This window comes from Pristiophorus japonicus, unplaced genomic scaffold, assembly GCF_044704955.1.
Source record: "Pristiophorus japonicus isolate sPriJap1 unplaced genomic scaffold, sPriJap1.hap1 HAP1_SCAFFOLD_234, whole genome shotgun sequence".
In the NCBI taxonomy this organism is placed as follows: Eukaryota; Metazoa; Chordata; class Chondrichthyes; family Pristiophoridae; genus Pristiophorus; species Pristiophorus japonicus.
This window is the reverse complement of record NW_027252058.1, coordinates 549,828-571,067: the sequence shown is the minus strand read 5'-3', so window position 1 is coordinate 571,067 and position 21,240 is coordinate 549,828. Positions and strand designations below refer to the sequence as shown.

Genomic DNA, 21,240 nt, shown 5'->3' with positions numbered 1-21,240 from the left:
TGAGGGAGTGAGGAACGGGGGGGTGCAGGGAGTGAGGGACAGGAGGGGCAGGGAGTGAGGGACGGGAGGGGGGGGTGATGGGGGGGCCAAGGAGGGGGCCAGATAGCAACAGCCAATCACAGCGCGGCATCTGCAAACCCATCCCCCCTCACAGAGTGTGCACCTACCTTTGACCTGATTGGATGATCCAGCCTGACATGTGGGATGCTGGGCCTCTGTTGGTTGGACGGAAGAGTCGGGCTGGCTGGGAGCCAGGAAGGGAACCAATGAATGCCAGGGGAAGACCGGGACGGAGCGTGGCTCCACATTGGTCCAGACTGTGGACAGAACACACGAGCAGTCAGTCCCGGCCCCATACACAGCCACAGAAACAGTCAGAGACCGCACTCAACGTCAGGGAGTTATCCACCGCCCAGACCCAGAGCAATACAGAGCTCAACTCAACCCAGCACTAACAGTGAGCCCAGTCCCACACCGCCCATACATAACATCAGAAATAGGAGCAGGAGTCGGCCATTCGGCCCCTCGAGCCTGCTCCGCCATTTAATACGACCATGGCTGATCTGATCATGGACTCAGGTCCACTTCCCCGCCCGCTCCCCATAACCCTTCACTCCCTTATCGCTCAAATATCTGTCTATCTCCACCTTAAATATATTCACTGACCCAGCCTCCACAGCTCTCTGGGGCAGAGAATTCCACAGATTTACAACCCTCTGAGAGAAGAAATTCCTCATCATCTCAGTTTTAAATGGCGGCCCCTTATTCTAAGATTATGCCCCCAAGTTCTAGTCTCCCCCATCAGTGGAAACATCCTCTCTGCATCCACCTTGTCAAGTCCCCTCATAATCTTATACATTTCAATAAGGTCACCTCTCATTCTTCTGAATTCCAATGAGTAGAGGCCCAACCTCCTCAACCTTTCCTCATAAGTCAACCCCCTCATCCCCGGAATCAACCGAGTGAACCTTCTCTGAACAGCCTCCAAAGCAAGTATATCCTTTCGTAAATGTGGAAACGTAAACTGCTCGCAGTACTCCGGGTGTGGCCTCACCAATACCCTGTGTAACTGCAGCAAGACTTCCCTCGGAGGGGCCGCAGTCTTACATGGTGACCCCCACGGTGAGAATGAGAGCAGCCGGGTTGTTCTCCCGGTTTCCTGGGCCAGTGTTCCTCCTGCAACCCACATCGGTGGGAAAGGACCACCCGTTGTCTGTTGGTGGGCCCTGAGGCTTGCTGCTGGATGACCCTCGCCACAGCGCTTTGGGCCGATTCCAAGAGACATGATCATGGTAGATCAATGCAAGACCGACCCCATCAAACATCAGCCACGTAGATCCGTGAATGCAGCACGACACTGGCCCCAATTCAGCAAGCAATGTCGGTCTCTCAATCCCACAATCTCACTCACGCTGCTGGAGAAAATGGAAAATCTCACTGCTACTCATACTCAGCTATTCCCCATCGACATTCTGCCCCCTCAGCGACATCATCCGGAAACACAGCCTCAGTTTCCCCGTGTACGCTGACGACCCCCAGCTCTACCTCCCCCCCACTTCTCTCCACCCCTCCGCTGTCTCTGAATTGTCACACTGCTTGTCCCACATCCAGTACTGGATGAACAGGAATGTTCTCCAATTGAATATTGGGAAGACCGAAGCCATTGTTTTCAGTCCCCGCCACAAACTCCGTTCCCCAGGCCCCCGACTCCATCCCTCTCCCCAACTCCTGTCTGAGGCTGATCCAGACTGTTCGCAACCTCGGTGTTATATTTGACACTGAAATGAGTTCCCGACCACATATCCCGCAGTATAACTAAAACCGCCCATTTCCACCTCCGTAACATCGTCCGTCTCCACCCTGCCTCAGCTCATCCGCTGCTGAAACCCTCATCCCTGCCTTTGTTACCTCTAGATTTGACTATTCCAACTCACTCCTGGCCGGTCTCTCACATTCTACCCGACGTAAACTACAGGTCATCCAAAACTCGGCAGCCCGTGTCCTAACTCACACCCAATCCCGCTCACCCATCACCCGCTGTGCTCGCTGCCCCGTGTCCTAACTCGCACCGAGTCCTGCTCACCCATCACCCCCTGTGCCCCGTGTCCAAACTCGCACCAAGTCCCACTCACCCATCACCCTCTGTGCCCTGTGTCCTAACTCACACCCAGTCCCGCTCACCCATCACCCCCTGTGTTCGCTGCCCCGTGTCCTAACTTGCACCAAGTCCCACTCACCCATCACCCCCTGTGCCCCGTGTCCTAACTCGCACCAAGTCCCACTCACCCATCACCCTCTGTGCCCCGTGTCCTAACTCGCACCAAGTCCCACTCACCCATCACCCTCTGTGCCCCGTGTCCTAACTCACACCCAGTCCCGCTCACCCATCACCCCCTGTGTTCGCTGCCCCGTGTCCTAACTCGCAGCAAGTCCCACTCACCCATCACCCCCTGTGCTCACTGACCTACATTGACTCCCGGTTAAGTAACATCTCGATTTGAAAATTCTCATCCTTGTTTAAAAATCCCTCCATGGCCCTCGCCCCTCCCTATCTCTGTAATCTCCAGCCCCACAACCCCCCGAGATGTCTGCACTCCTCTAACTCTGCCCTCCTGACCATCCCTGATTATAATCACTCCACCATCGGTGGCCGTGCCTTCAGCTGCCTGGGCCCCAAGCTCTGGAACTCCCTCCCTAAACCTCTCCGCCTCTCTATCTCTCTCCTCCTTCAAGACGCTCCTTAAAACCTACCTCTCTGACCCAGCTTTGGGTCACCTGCGCTGATTTCTACTTATGCAGTTCGGTATTGAATTGTTTTTTCTCGTAATACTCCTGTGAAGCGCCTTGGAACGTTTCACTATGTTAAAGGCCCTATATAAATACAAGTTGTTGTTGTTGTTCTACAATGGTTCCTCTTCGAGGTTGGGCCAAAAGCACTGTTTCATGGGACAGTGCAGAGGGAGCTTTACTCTGTATCTAACCCGTGCTGTACCTGCCCTGGGAGCGTTTGATGGGACAGTGTAGAGGGAGCTTTACTCTGTATCTAACCCGTGCTGTACCTGCCCTGGGAGCGTTTGATGGGACAGTGTAGAGGGAGCTTTACTCTGTATCTAACCCCCTGTATCTGCCCTGGGAGTGTTTGATGGGACAGTGTAGAGGGAGCTTTACTCTGTATCTAACCCCCTGTACCTGCCCTGGGAGCGTTTGATGGGACAGTGTAGAGGGAGCTTTACTCTGTATCTAACCTGTGCTGTACCTGCCCTGAGAGTGTTTGATGGGACAGTGTAGAGGGAGCTTTACTCTGTATCTAACCCCCTGTACCTGCCCTGGGAGTGTTTGATGGGACAGTGTAGAGGGAGCTTTACTCGGTATCTAACCCCCTGTACCTGCCCTGGGAGTGTTTGATGGGACAGTGTAGAGGGAGCTTTACTCTGTATCTAACCCCGTGCTGTACCTGCCCTGGGAATGTGTGATCGGACAGTGTAGAGGGAGCTTTATTCTGTATCTGACCCCGTGCTATACCTGCCCTGGGAGTGTTTGATGGAACAGTGTAGAGGGAGCTTTACTCTGTATCTAACCCCCTGTACCTACCCTGGAAGTGTTTGATGGGACAGTGTAGAGGGAGCTTTACTCTGTATCTAACCCCGTGCTGTACCTGCCCTGGGAGTGTTTGATGGGGCAGTGTAGAGGGAGCTTTACTCTGTATCTAACCCCCTGTACCTGCCCTGGGAGTGTGTGATAGGACAGTGTGGAGGGAACTTTACTCTGTATCTAACCCTGTGCTGTACCTGCCCTGGGAGTGTGTGACTGGATAACATAGAGGAAGTGAGATGCTGAAATTTGGAGTGGTTTAACATGCGCTGTGGCTGGGGACAAAGCCCTTTTCCTGGGGCAGTTACGTGGCAGCTATTCCTGGGTCTCTCAGTGTTAATTCTCTTTAAATTGGATGATAAGCTCTGGAACTCCCTGCCTAAAACTCTCTACCTCTCTTTCCTCCTTTAAGACGTTCCTTAGAACCGATTCTTTGACCAAGTTACCTGCGGCAATTTCTTCGAATGCTGCTCTCTGTAGAATTGATCTCTTTTGTCTTATAACACTGCTGTGAAGGGCCTTGGGACATTTTACTGCATTAATGGCACTATATAAATATAAGTTGTTGTTGTTGTTTGCAGAGAAGCAGAAATGTAAAGTGGGAGCACCCGATAAAAGAGCCGTCGCTCAGTGAAACAACTTTAGAAACATAGAAACATAGAAAATAGGTGCAGGAGTCGGCCATTCGGCCCTTCGAGCCTGCACCGCCATTCAATAAGATCATGGCTGATCATTCCCTCAGTACCCCTTTCCTGCTTTCTCTCCATAGCCCTTGATCCCTTTAGCCATAAGGGCCATATCTAACTCCCTCTTGAATATATCCAATGAACTGGCATCAACAACTCTCTGCGGCAGGGAATTCCACAGGTTAACAACTCTCTGAGTGAAGAAGTTTCTCCTCATCTCAGTCCGAAATGTCCTACCCCTTATCCTAAGACTGTGTCCCCTGGTTCTGGACTTCCCCAACATCGGGAACATTCTTCCCGCATCTAACCTGTCCAGTCCCGTCAGAATCTTAGATGTTTCGATGAGATCCCCTCTCATCCTTCTAAAGTCCAGTGAATACAGGCCAAGTCGATCCAGTCTCTCCTCATATGACAGTCCTGCCATCCGGGGAATCAGTCTGGTGAACCTTCGCTGCACTCCCTCAATAGCAAGAACGTCCTTCCTCAGATTAGGAGACCAAAACTGAACACAATGTTCCAGGTGAGGCCTCACCAAGGCCCTGTACAACTGCATTAAGACCTCCCTGCTCCTATACTCAAATCCCCGAGCTATGAAGGCCAACATACCATTTGCCTTCTTCACCGCCTGCTGTACCTGCATGCCCACTTTCAGTGACTGATGTACCATAACACCCAGGTCTCGTTGCAGCTCCCCTTTTCCTAATCTGCCACCATTCAGATAATATTCTGCCTTTGTGTTTTTGCCCCCAAACATTCTGGGTAAACAGCACCGACCTGTACCCACCAGTACTGCACCCCAGTGTTATACAGTGACAGACCTGTACCCACCAGTACTGTACCCCAGTGTTATAAAGTGACAGACCCGTACCCACCAGTACTGTACACCAGTGTTATACAGTGACAGACCTGTACCCACCAGTACTGTACCCCAGTGTTATACAGTGACAGACCTGTACCCACCAGTACTGTACCCCAGTGTTATACATTGACAGACCTGTACCCACCAGTACTGTACCCCAGTGTTATACATTGACAGACCTGTACCCACCAGTACTGTATCCCAGTGTTATACAGTGACAGACCTGTACCCACCAGTACTGTACCCCAGTGTTATACTGTGACAGACCTGTACCCACCAGTACTGTACCCCAGTGTTATACATTGACAGACCTGAACCCACCAGTACTGTACCCCAGTGTTATACAGTGACAGACCTGTACCCACCAGTACTGTACCCCAGTGTTATACATTGACAGACCTGAACCCACCAGTACTGTACCCCAGTGTTATACAGTGACAGACCTGTACCCACCAGTACTGTACCCCAGTGTTATACAGTGACAGACCTGCAACCACCAGTACTGTACCCCAGTGTTATACAGTGACAGACCTGTACCCACCAGTACTGTACCCCAGTGTTATACTGTGACAGACCTGTACCCACCAGTACTGTACCCCAGTGTTATACATTGACAGACCTGAACCCACCAGTACTGTACCCCAGTGTTATACAGTGACAGACCTGTACCCACCAGAATTATACCCCAGTGTTATACAGTGACATACCTGTACCCACCAGTACTGTACCCCAGTGTTATACAGTGACAGACCTGTACACACCAGTACTGTACCCCAGTGTTATACAGTGACAGACCTGTACCCACCAGAATTATACCCCAGTGTTATACAGTGACAGACCTGTACCCACCAGTACTGTACCCCAGTGTTATACAGTGACAGACCTGTACCCACCAGTACTGTACCCCAGTGTTATACAGTGACAGACATGTACCCACCAGTACTGTACCCCAGTGTTATACAGCGACAGACCTGTACCCACCAGTACTATACCCCAGTGTTATACAGTGACAGACCTGTACCCACCAGTAATGTACACCAGTGTTATACAGTGACAGACCTGTATCCACCAGTACTGTACCCCAGTGTTATGCAGTGACAGACCTGTACCCACCAGTACTGTACCCCAGTGTTATACAGTGACAGACCTGTACCCACCAGTACTGTACCCCAGTGTTATACAGTGACAGACCTGTACCCACCAGAACTGTACCCCAGTGTTAGTGACAGACCTGTACCCACCAGTACTGTGCCCCAGTGTTATAAAGTGACAGACCCGTACCCACCAGTACTGTACCCCAGTGTTATACAGTGACAGACCTGTACCCACCAGTACTGTACTCCAGTGTTATACTGTGACAGACCTGTACCCACCAGGACTGTACCCCAGTGTTATACAGTGACAGACCTGTACCCACCAGTACTGTACCGCAGTGTTATACAGTGACAGACCTGTACCAACCAGTACTGTACCGCAGTGTTATACAGTGACAGACCTGTACCAACCAGTACTATACCCCAGTGTTATACAGTGACAGACATGTACGCTCCAGTACTGTAAACCAGTGTTATACAGACAGACCTGTACCCACCAGTACTGTACCCCAGTGTTATACAGTGACAGACCCGTACCCACCAGTACTGTACCCCAGTGTTATAGTGACAGACCTGTACCCACCAGTACTGTACCCCAGTGTTATACTGTGACAGACCTGTACCCACCAGTACTGTACCCCAGAGTTATGCAGTGACAGACCTGTACCCACAGGTACTGTACCCCAGTGTTATACTGTGACAGACCTGTACCCACCAGTACTGTACCCCAGTGTTATACTGTGACAGACCTGTACCCATCAGTACTGTACTCCAGTGTTATACATTGACAGACCTGTACCCACCAGTACTGTATCCCAGTGTTATACAGTGACAGACCTGTACCCACCAGTACTGTACCCCAGTGTTATACAGTGACAGACCTGTACCCACCAGTACTGTACCCCAGTGTTATACAGTGACAGACCTGTACCCACCAGTACTATACCCCAGTATTATACAGCGACAGACCTGTACCCACCAGTACTATACCCCAGTGTTATACAGTGACAGACCTGTACCCACCAGTACTGTACACCAGTGTTATACAGTGACAGACCTGTATCCACCAGTACTGTACCCCAGTGTTATGCAGTGACAGACCTGTACCCACCAGTACTGTACCCCAGTGTTATACAGTGACAGACCTGTACCTACCAGTACTGTACCCCAGTGTTAGTGACAGACCTGTACCCACCAGTACTGTACCCCAGTGTTATAAAGTGACAGACCCGTACCCACCAGTACTGTACCCCAGTGTTATACAGTGACAGACCTGTACCCACCAGTACTGTACCCCAGTGTTATACTGTGACAGACTTGTACCCACCAGTACTGTACCCCAGAGTTATGCAGTGACAGACCTGTACCCACCAGTACTGTACCCCAGTGTTATACTGTGACAGACCTGTACCCACCAGTACTATACCCCAGTGTTATACTGTGACAGACCTGTACCCACCAGCACTATACCCCAGTGTTATACAGTGACAGACCTGTACCCACCAGTACTGTATCCCAGTGTTATACAGTGACAGACGTCTACCCACCAGTACTGTACCCCAGTGTTATAGTGACAAGACCTGTACCCACCAGTACTGTACCCCAGTGTTATGCAGTGACAGACCTGTACCCACCAGTACTGTACCCCAGTGTTATACAGTGACAGACCTGTACCTACCAGTACTGTACCCCAGTGTTAGTGACAGACCTGCACCCACCAGTACTGTACCACAGTGTTATACAGTGACAGACCTGTACCCACCAGTACTGTACCCCAGTGTTAGACAGTGACAGACCTGTACCCACCAGTACTGTACCCCAGTGTTATACAGTGACAGACCTGTACCCACCAGTACTGTACCCCAGTGTTATACAGTGACAGACCTGTACCCACCAGTACTGTACCCCAGTGTTATACAGTGGCAGACCTGTGCCCACCAGTACTGTACCCCAGTGTTATACAGTGACAGACCTGTACTCACCAGGACTGTACCCCAGTGTTATACTGTGACAGACCTGTACCCACCAGTACTGTACCCCAGTGTTATACAGTGACAGACCTGTACCTACCAGTACTGTACCCCAGTGTTAGTGACAGACCTGTACCCACCAGTACTGTACCCCAGTGTTATACAGTGACAGACCTGTACCCCAGTGTTATACAGTGACAGATCTGTACCCACCAGTATTATACCCGTGTTATACAGTAACAGAACTGTACCCACCAGTACTGTACCCCAGTGTTATACAGTGACAGACCTGTACCCACCAGTACTGTACCCCAGTGTTATACAGTGACAGACCTGTACCCACCAGTACTATACCCCAGTGTTATACAGTGGCAGACCTGTGCCCACCAGTACTGTACCCCAGTGTTATACAGTGACAGACCTGTACCCACCAGTACTGTACCCCAGTGTTATACAGTGACAGACCTGTACCCACCAGTACTATACCCCAGTGTTCTACAGTGGCAGACCTGTACCCACCAGTACTATACCCCAGTATTATACAGTGACAGACCTGTACCCACCAGTACTGTATCCCAGTGTTATACAGTGACAGACCTGTACCCACCAGTACTGTACCCCAGTGTTATACAGTGACAGACCTGTACCCACCAGTACTGTACCCCAGTGTTAGTGACAGACCTGCACCCACCAGTACTGTACCACAGTGCTATACAGTGACAGACCCGTACCCACCAGTACTGTACCCCAGTGTTATACAGTGACAGACCTGTACCCACCAGTACTGTACCCCAGTGTTATACATTGACAGACCTGAACCCACCAGTACTGTACCCCAGTGTTATACAGTGACAGACCTGTACCCACCAGAATTATACCCCAGTGTTATACAGTGACATACCTGTACCCACCAGTACTGTACCCCAGTGTTATACAGTGACAGACCTGTACCCACCAGTACTGTACCCCAGTGTTATACAGTGACAGACCTGTACCCACCAGAATTATACCCCAGTGTTATACAGTGACAGACCTGTACCCACCAGTACTGTACCCCAGTGTTATACAGTGACAGACCTGTACCCACCAGTACTGTACCCCAGTGTTATACAGTGACAGACATGTACCCACCAGTACTGTACCCCAGTGTTATACAGCGACAGACCTGTACCCACCAGTACTATACCCCAGTGTTATACAGTGACAGACCTGTACCCACCAGTAATGTACACCAGTGTTATACAGTGACAGACCTGTATCCACCAGTTGTACCCCAGTGTTATGCAGTGACAGACCTGTACCCACCAGTACTGTACCCCAGTGTTATACAGTGACAGACCTGTACCCACCAGTACTGTACCCCAGTGTTATACAGTGACAGACCTGTACCCACCAGAACTGTACCCCAGTGTTAGTGACAGACCTGTACCCACCAGTACTGTGCCCCAGTGTTATAAAGTGACAGACCCGTACCCACCAGTACTGTACCCCAGTGTTATACAGTGACAGACCTGTACCCACCAGTACTGTACTCCAGTGTTATACTGTGACAGACCTGTACCCACCAGGACTGTACCCCAGTGTTATACAGTGACAGACCTGTACCCACCAGTACTGTACCGCAGTGTTATACAGTGACAGACCTGTACCAACCAGTACTGTACCGCAGTGTTATACAGTGACAGACCTGTACCAACCAGTACTATACCCCAGTGTTATACAGTGACAGACCTGTACGCTCCAGTACTGTAAACCAGTGTTATACAGACAGACCTGTACCCACCAGTACTGTACCCCAGTGTTATACAGTGACAGACCCGTACCCACCAGTACTGTACCCCAGTGTTATAGTGACAGACCTGTACCCACCAGTACTGTACCCCAGTGTTATACTGTGACAGACCTGTACCCACCAGTACTGTACCCCAGAGTTATGCAGTGACAGACCTGTACCCACAGGTACTGTACCCCAGTGTTATACTGTGACAGACCTGTACCCACCAGTACTGTACCCCAGTGTTATACTGTGACAGACCTGTACCCATCAGTACTGTACTCCAGTGTTATACATTGACAGACCTGTACCCACCAGTACTGTATCCCAGTGTTATACAGTGACAGACCTGTACCCACCAGTACTGTACCCCAGTGTTATACAGTGACAGACCTGTACCCACCAGTACTGTACCCCAGTGTTATACAGTGACAGACCTGTACCCACCAGTACTATACCCCAGTATTATACAGCGACAGACCTGTACCCACCAGTACTATACCCCAGTGTTATACAGTGACAGACCTGTACCCACCAGTACTGTACACCAGTGTTATACAGTGACAGACCTGTACCCACCAGTACTGTACCCCAGTGTTATACTGTGACAGACCTGTACCCACCAGTACTATACCCCAGTGTTATACTGTGACAGACCTGTACCCACCAGCACTATACCCCAGTGTTATACAGTGACAGACCTGTACCCACCAGTACTGTATCCCAGTGTTATACAGTGACAGACGTCGACCCACCAGTACTGTACCCCAGTGTTATACAGTGACAAGACCTGTACCCACCAGTACTGTACCCCAGTGTTATGCAGTGACAGACCTGTACCCACCAGTACTGTACCCCAGTGTTATACAGTGACAGACCTGTACCTACCAGTACTGTACCCCAGTGTTAGTGACAGACCTGCACCCACCAGTACTGTACCACAGTGTTATACAGTGACAGACCTGTACCCACCAGTACTGTACCCCAGTGTTAGACAGTGACAGACCTGTACCCACCAGTACTGTACCCCAGTGTTATACAGTGACAGACCTGTACCCACCAGTACTGTACCCCAGTGTTATACAGTGACAGACCTGTACCCACCAGTACTGTACCCCAGTGTTATACAGTGGCAGACCTGTGCCCACCAGTACTGTACCCCAGTGTTATACAGTGACAGACCTGTACCCACCAGTACTGTACCCCAGTGTTAGACAGTGACAGACCTGTACCCACCAGTACTGTACCCCAGTGTTATACAGTGACAGACCTGTACCCACCAGTACTGTACCCCAGTGTTATACAGTGACAGACCTGTACCCACCAGTACTGTACCCCAGTGTTATACAGTGGCAGACCTGTGCCCACCAGTACTGTACCCCAGTGTTATACAGTGACAGACCTGTACTCACCAGGACTGTACCCCAGTGTTATACTGTGACAGACCTGTACCCACCAGTACTGTACCCCAGTGTTATACAGTGACAGACCTGTACCTACCAGTACTGTACCCCAGTGTTAGTGACAGACTTGTACCCACCAGTACTGTACCCCAGTGTTATACAGTGACAGACCTGTACCCCAGTGTTATACAGTGACAGATCTGTACCCACCAGTATTATACCCGTGTTATACAGTAACAGAACTGTACCCACCAGTACTGTACCCCAGTGTTATACAGTGACAGACCTGTACCCACCAGTACTGTACCCCAGTGTTATACAGTGACAGACCTGTACCCACCAGTACTATACCCCAGTGTTATACAGTGGCAGACCTGTGCCCACCAGTACTGTACCCCAGTGTTATACAGTGACAGACCTGTACCCACCAGTACTGTACCCCAGTGTTATACAGTGACAGACCTGTACCCACCAGTACTATACCCCAGTGTTCTACAGTGGCAGACCTGTACCCACCAGTACTATACCCCAGTATTATACAGTGACAGACCTGTACCCACCAGTACTGTATCCCAGTGTTATACAGTGACAGACCTGTACCCACCAGTACTGTACCCCAGTGTTATACAGTGACAGACCTGTACCCACCAGTACTGTACCCCAGTGTTAGTGATAGACCTGCACCCACCAGTACTGTACCACAGTGCTATACAGTGACAGACCCGTACCCACCAGTACTGTACCCCAGTGTTAGACAGTGACAGACCTGTACCCACCAGTACTGTACCCCAGTTTTATACAGTGACAGACCTGTACCCACCATACTGTACCCCAGTGTTATACAGTGACAGACCGGTACCCACCAGTACTATACCCCAGTGTTATACAGTGGCAGACCTGTGCCCACCAGTACTGTACCCCAGTGTTATACAGTGACAGACCTGTACTCACCAGGACTGTACCCCAGTGTTATACAGTGACAGACCTGTACCCACCAGTACTGTACCCCAGTGTTATACAGTGACAGACCTGTACCTACCAGTACTGTACCCCAGTGTTAGTGACAGACCTGTACCCACCAGTACTGTACCCCAGTGTTATACAGTGACAGACCTGTACCCCAGTGTTATACAGTGACAGACCTGTACCCACCAGTACTGTACCCCAGTGTTATACAGTGACAGACCTGTACCCACCAGTACTGTACCCCAGTGTTATACAGTGACAGACCTGTACCAAACAGTACTGTACCGCAGTGTTATACAGTGACAGACCTGTACCCACCAGTACTGTGCCCCAGTGTTATACAGTGACAGACCTGTACCCACCAGTACTGTACCCCAGTGTTATACAGTGACAGACCTGTACCCACCAGTACTGTACCCCAGTGTGAAACAGTGACAGACCTGTACCCACCAGTACTGTACCCCAGTGTTATGCAGTGACAGACCTGTACCCACCAGTACTGTACCGCAGTGTTATAAAGTGACAGACCTGTACCAAACAGTACTGTACCGCAGTGTTATACAGTGACAGACCTGTACCCACCAGTACTGTACACCAGTGTTATAGTGACAGACCTGTATCCACCAGTACTGTACCCCAGTGTTAGGCAGTGACAGACCTGTACCCACCAGCACTGTACCCCAGTGTTGTACAGTGACAGACCTGTACCTACCAGTACTGTACCCCAGTGTTAGTGACAGACCTGTACCCACCAGTACTGTACCACAGTGTTATACAGTGACAGACCTGTACCCACCAGTACTGTACCCCAGTGTTATACAGTGACAGACCTGTACCCACCAGTACTGTACCCCAGTGTTATACAGTAACAGGCCTGTACCCACCAGTACTGTACCCCAGTGTTATACAGTGACAGACCTGTACCCACCAGTACTGTACCCCAGTGTTATACAGTGACAGACCTGTACCCACCAGTACTGTACCCCAGTGTTATAAAGTGACAGACCTGTACCCACCAGTACTGTACCCCAGTGTTATACAGTGACAGACCTGTACCCACCAGTACTGTACCGCAGTGTTATACAGTGACAGACCTGTACCCACCAGTACTGTACCCCAGTGTTATACTGTGACAGACCTGTACCCACCAATACTGTACCCCAGTGTTATACAGTGACAGACCTGTACCCTCTAGTACTGTACCCCAGTGTTATACAGACAGACCTGTACCCACCAGTACTGTACCCCAGTGTTATAAAGTGACAGACCCGTACCCACCAGTGCTGTACACCAGTGTTATACAGTGACAGACCTGTACCCACCAGTACTGTACCCCAGTGTTATACAGTGACAGACCTGCACACACCAGTACTGTACCCCAGAGTTATACAGTGACAGACCTGTACCCACCAGTACTGTACCCCAGTGTTATAAAGTGACAGACCTGTACCAAACAGTACTGTACCGCAGTGTTATACAGTGACAGACCTGTACCCACCAGTACTGTACCCCATTGTTATACAGCGACAGACCTGTACCCACCAGTACTGTACCGCAGTGTTATACAGTGACAGACCTGTACCCACCAGTAATGTACCCCAGTGTTATACTGTGACAGACCTGTACCCACCAGTACTGTACCCCAGAGTTATGCAGTGACAGACCTGCACCCACCAGTACTGTACCCCAGTGTTATACAGTGACAGACCTGTACCCACCAGTACTGTACCCCAGAGTTATGCAGTGACAGACCTGTACCCACCAGTACTGTACCCCAGTGTTATACTGTGACAGACCTGTACCCACCAGTGCTGTACCCCAGTGTTATACATTGACAGACCTGTACCCACCAGTACTGTACCCATGTTATACAGTGACAGACCTGTATCCACCAGTACTGTACCCCAGTGTTATGCAGTGACAGACCTGTACCCACCAGTACTGTACCCCAGTGTTATACAGTGACAGACCTGTACCTACCAGTACTGTACCCCAGTGTTAGTGACAGACCTGTACCCACCAGTACTGTACCCCAGTGTTATACAGTGACAGACCTGTACCCACCAGTACTGTACCCCAGTGTTATAAAGTGACAGACCTGTACCAAACAGTACTGTACCGCAGTGTTATACAGTGACAGACCTGTACCCACCAGTACTGTACCCCAGTGTTATACAGTGACAGACCTGTACCCACCAGCATTGCACCGCAGTGCTATACAGTGACAGACCTGTACCCACCAGTACTGTACCCCAGTGTTATACTGTGACAGACCTGTACCCACCAGTATTGTACCCCAGTGTTATACAGTGACAGACCTGTACCCACCAGTACTGTACCGCAGTGTTATACAGTGACAGACCTGTACCCACCAGTACTGTACCCCAGTGTTATACTGTGACAGACCTGTACCCACCAATACTGTACCCCAGTGTTATACAGTGACAGACCTGTACCCTCCAGTACTGTACCCCAGTGTTATACAGACAGACCTGTACCCACCAGTACTGTACCCCAGTGTTATAAAGTGACAGACCCGTACCCACCAGTACTGGACCCCAGTGTTATACAGTGACAGACCTGTACCCACCAGTACTGTACCCCAGTGTTATACAGTGACAGACCTGTACCCACCAGTACTGTACCCCAGTGTTATACTGTGACAGACCTGTACCCACCAGTACTGTACCCCAGAGTTATGCAGTGACAGACCTGTACCCACCAGTACTGTACCCGAGTGTTATACTGTGACAGACCTGTACCCACCAGTACTGTACCCCAGTGTTATACATTGACAGACCTGTACCCACCAGTACTGTATCCCAGTGTTATACAGTGACAGACCTGTACCCACCAGTACTGTACCCCAGTGTTATACAGTGACAGACCCTTACCCACCAGTACTGTACCCGTGTCATACAGTGACAGACCTGTACCCACCAGTGCTGTACCCCAGTGTGAAACAGTGACAGACCTGTACCCACCAGTACTGTACCCCAGTGTTATACAGTGACAGACCTGTACCCACCAGTACTGTACCCCAGAGTTATACAGTGACAGACCTGTACCCACCAGTACTGTACCCCAGTGTTATACAGTGGCAGACCTGTACTCACCAGTACTGTACCCCAGTGTTATAAAGTGACAGACCTGTACCAAACAGTACTGTACCGCAGTGTTATACAGTGACAGACCTGTACCCACCAGTACTGTACCCCATTGTTATACAGCGACAGACCTGTACCCACCAGTACTGTACCGCAGTGTTATACAGTGGCAGACCTGTACCCACCAGTACTGTACACCAGTGTTATACTGTGACAGACCTGTACCCACCAGTACTGTACCCCAGTGTTATACAGTGACAGACCTGTACCCACCAGTACTTTACCCCAGTGTTATACAGACAGACCTGTACCCACCAGTACTGTACCCCAGTGTTATAAAGTGACAGACCCGAACCCACCAGTTCTGTACCCCAGTGTTATACAGTGACAGACCAGTACCCACCAGTACTGTACCCCAGTGTTATACATTGACAGACCTGTACCCACCAGTACTGTACCCCAGTGTTATACTGTGACAGACCTGTACCCACCAGTACTGTACACCAGTGTTATACTGTGACAGACCTGTACCCACCAGTACTGTACCCCAGAGTTATGCAGTGACAGACCTGTACCCACCAGTACTGTACCCCAGTGTTATACAGTGACAGACCTGTACCCACCAGTACTGTACCCCAGTGTTATACTGTGACAGACCTGTACCCACCAGTGCTGTACCCCAATCTTATATATTGACAGACCTGTACCCACCAGTACTGTACCCCAGTGTTATACAGTGACAGACCTGCACACACCAGCATTGTACCCGTGTTATACAGTGACAGACCTGTACCCACCAGTACTGTACCCATGTTATACAGTGACAGACCTGTATCCACCAGTACTGTACCCCAGTGTTATGCAGTGACAGACCTGTACCCACCAGTACTGTACCCCAGTGTTATACAGTGACAGACCTGTACCTACCAGTACTGTACCCCAGTGTTAGTGACAGACCTGTACCCACCAGTACTGTACCCCAGTGTTATACAGTGACAGACCTGTACCCACCAGTACTGTACCCCAGTGTTATACAGTGACAGACCTGTACCCACCAGTACTGTACCCCAGTGTTATACTGTGACAGACCTGTACCCACCAATACTGTACCCCAGTGTTATACAGTGACAGACCTGTATCCTCCAGTACTGTACCCCAGTGTTATACAGACAGACCTATACCCACCAGTACTGTACCCCAGTGTTATAAAGTGACAGACCCGTACCCACCAGTACTGTACACCAGTGTTATACAGTGACAGACCTGTACCCACCAGTACTGTACCCCAGAGTTATGCAGTGACAGACCTGTACCCACCAGTACTGTACCCCAGTGTTATACTGTGACAGACCTGTACCCACCAGTACTGTACCCCAGTGTTATACATTGACAGACCTGTACCCACCAGTACTGTACCCCAGTGTTATACTGTGACAGACGTGTACCCATCAGTACTGTACCCCAGAGTTATGCAGTGACAGACCTGTACCCACCAGTACTGTACCCCAGTGGTATACTGTGACAGACCTGTACCCACCAGTACTGTACCCCAGTGTTATACATTGACAGACCTGAACCCACCAGTACTGTAACCCAGTGTTTTTCATTGACAGACCTGTTCCCACCAGAATTATACCCCAGTGTTATACAGTGACAGACCTGTACCCACCAGTACTGTACCCCAGTGTTATACAGTGACAGACCTGTACCCACCAGTACTGTACCCCAGTGTTATACAGTGACAGACCTGTACCCACCAGTACTGTACCCCAGTGTTATACAGTGACAGACCTGTATTCACCAGTACTGTACCCCATTGTTATACAGTGACAGACCTGTACCCAACAGTACTGTACACCAGTGTTATGCAGTGACAGACCTGTACCCACCAGTACTGTACCCCAGTGTTATACAGTGACAGACCTGTACCTACCAGTACTGTACCCCAGTGTTAGTGACAGACCTGTACCCACCAGTACTGTACCCCAGTGTTATACAGTGACAGACCTGTACCCACCAGTACTGTACCCCAGTGTTATACAGTGACAGACCTGTACCCAGCAGTACTGTACCCCAGTGTTATACAGTGACAGACCTGTACCCACCAGTACTGTACCCCAGTGTTATACATTGACAGACCTGTACCAACCAGTATTGTACCCCAGTGTTATACAGTGACAGACCTGTACCCCAGTGCTATACAGTGACAGACCTGTACCCACCAGTACTGTACCCCAGTGTTATACTGTGACAGACCTGTACCCACCAGTACTGTACCCCAGTGTTATACTGTGACAGACCTGCACCAACCAGTACTGTACCCCAGTGTTATACAGTGACAGACCTGTACCCACCAGTACTGTACCCCAGTGTTATAAAGTGACAGACCTGTACCCACCAGTACTGTACCCCAGTGTTATACAGTGACAGACCTGTACCCACCAGTACTGTACCGCAGTGTTATACAGTGACAGACCTGTACCCACCAGTACTGTACCCCAGTGTTATACTGTGACAGACCTGTACCCACCAATACTGTACCCCAGTGTTATACAGTGACAGACCTGTACCCTCCAGTACTGTACCCCAGTGTTATACAGACAGACCTGTACCCACCAGTACTGTACCCCAGTGTTATAAAGTGACAGACCCGTACCCACCAGTACTGGACCCCAGTGTTATACAGTGACAGACCTGTACCCACCAGTACTGTACCCCAGAGTTATGCAGTGACAGACCTGTACCCACCAGTACTGTACCCCAGTGTTATACTGTGACAGACCTGTACCCACCAGTACTGTACCCCAGTGTTATACATTGACAGACCTGTACCCACCAGTACTGTACCCCAGTGTTATACATTGACAGACCTGTACCCACCAGTACTGTATCCCAGTGTTATACAGTGACAGACCTGTACCCACCAGTACTGTACCCCAGTGTTATACAGTGACAGACCTGCACACACCAGTACTGTACCCGTGTTATACAGTGACAGACCTGTACCCACCAGTACTGTACCCGTGTTATACAGTGACAGATCTGTACCCACCAGTACTGTACCCCAGTGTTATACAGTGACAGACCTGTACCCACCAGTACTGTACCCGTGTCATACAGTGACAGACCTGTACCCACCAGTGCTGTACCCCAGTGTTATACAGTGACAGACCTGTACCCACCAGTACTGTACCCCAGTGTTATACAGTGACAGACCTGTACCCACCAGTACTGTACCCCAGAGTTATACAGTGACAGACCTGTACCCACCAGTACTGTACCCCAGTGTTATACAGTGGCAGACCTGTACTCACCAGTACTGTACCCCAGTGTTATAAAGTGACAGACCTGTACCAAACAGTACTGTACCGCAGTGTTATACTGTGACAGACCTGTACCCACCAGTACTGTACCCCATTGTTATACAGCGACAGACCTGTACCCACCAGTACTGTACCGCAGTGTTATACAGTGACAGACCTGTACCCACCAGTACTGTACACCAGTGTTATACTGTGACAGACCTGTACCCACCAGTACTGTACCCCAGTGTAATACAGTGACAGACCTGTACCCACCAGTACTGTACCCCAGTGTTATACAGACAGACCTGTACCCACCAGTACTGTACCCCAGAGTTATGCAGTGACAGACCTGTACTCACCAGTACTGTACCCATGTTATACAGTGACAGACCTGTATCCATCAGTACTGTACCCCAGTGTTATGCAGTGACAGACCTGTACCCACCAGTACTGTACCCAGTGTTATACTGCGACAGACCTGTACCCACCAGTACTGTACCGCAGTGTTATACAGTGACAGACCTGTACCCACCAGTACTGTACCCCAGTGTTATACTGCGACAGACCTGTACCCACCAATACTGTACCCCAGTGTTATACAGTGACAGACCTGTACCCACCAGTACTGTACCCCAGTGTTATACTGTGACAGACCTGTACCCACCAATACTGTACCCCGTTGTTATACAGTGACAGACCTGTACCCACCAGTACTGTACCCCAGTGTTATACAGACAGACCTGTACCCACCAGTACTGTACCCCAGTGTTATACAGTGACAGACCTGTACCCACCAGTACTGTACCCCAGTGTTATACAGACAGACCTGTACCCACCAGTACTGTACCCCAGTGTTATACAGTGACAGACCTGTACCCACCAGTACTGTACCCCAGTGTTATACTGTGACAGACCTGTACCCACCAGTACTGTACCCCAGAGTTATGCAGTGACAGACCTGTACCCACCAGTACTGTACCCCAGTGTTATACAGTGACAGACCTGTACCCACCAGTACTGTACCCCAGTGTTATACAGTGACAGACCTGTACCCACCAGTACTGTACCACAGTGTTATACAGTGACAGACCTGTACTCACCAGTACTGTACCCAAGTGTTATACATTGACAGACCTGAATCCACCAGTATTATACCCCAGTGTTATACAGTGACAGACCTGTACCCACCAGTACTGTACCCCAGTGTTATACAGTGACAGACCTGTACCCACCAGTACTGTACCCCAGTGTTATACAGTGACAGACCTGTACCCACCAGTACTGTACCCCAGTGTTATACAGTGACAGACCTGTACCCACCAGTACTGTACCCCAGTGTTATACAGTGACAGACCTGTACCCACCAGTACTGTACCCCAGTGTTATACATTGACAGACCTGTACCCACCAGTACTGTACCCCAGTGTTATACATTGACAGACCTGTACCCACCAGTACTGTATCCCAGTGTTATACAGTGACAGACCTGTACCCACCAGTACTGTACCCCAGTGTTATACAGTGACAGACCTGCACACACCAGTACTGTACCCGTGTTATACAGTGACAGACCTGTACCCACCAGTACTGTACCCATGTTATACAGTGACAGATCTGTACCCACCAGTACTGTACCCCAGTGTTATACAGTGACAGACCTGTACCCACCAGTACTGTACCCGTGTCATACAGTGACAGACCTGTACCCACCAGTGCTGTACCCCAGTGTTATACAGTGACAGACCTGTACCCACCAGTACTGTACCCCAGTGTTATACAGTGACAGACCTGTACCCACCAGTACTGTACCGCAGAGTTATACAGTGACAGACCTGTACCCACCAGTACTGTACCGCAGTGTTATACAGTGGCAGACCTGTACTCACCAGTACTGTACCCCAGTGTTATAAAGTGACAGACCTGTACCAAACAGTACTGTACCGCAGTGTTATACAGTGACAGACCTGTACCCACCAGTACTGTACCCCAGTGTTATACAGTGACAGACCTGTACCCACCAGTACTGTACCCCAGTGTTATAAAGTGACAGACCTGCACCCACCAGTACTGTACCCCAGTGTTATACAGTGACAGACCTGTACCCACCAGTACTGTACCGCAGTGTTATACAGTGACAGACCTGTACCCACCAGTACTGTACCCCAGTGTTATACCGTGACAGACCTGTACCCACCAATACTGTACCCCAGTGTTATACAGTGACAGACCTGTACCCTCCAGTACTGTACCCCAGTGTTATACAGACAGATCTGTACCCACCAGTACTGTACCCCAGTGTTATAAAGTGACAGACCCGTACCCACCAGTACTGGACCCCAGTGTTATACAGTGACAGACCTGTACCCACCAGTACTGTACCCCAGTGTTATACTGTGACAGACCTGTACCCACCAGTACTGTACCCCAGAGTTATGCAGTGACAGACCTGTACCCACCAGTACTGTACCCGAGTGTTATACTGTGA

The 21,240-nt window shown here is 50.1% G+C and overlaps 1 protein-coding gene across 1 annotated transcript in view; it reads right to left on the bottom strand.

Annotated features, from left to right (window-relative positions):
• Positions 1-21,240, bottom strand: part of LOC139245758 (protein capicua homolog) — a 206,190-nt gene that overhangs the window by 23,452 nt on the left and 161,498 nt on the right. Inside the window, exon 3 of the mRNA XM_070871275.1 lies at positions 168-317. Coding sequence (XP_070727376.1) covers positions 168-317 — 150 coding nt within the window. The remainder of the gene's footprint in view (positions 1-167; positions 318-21,240) is intronic.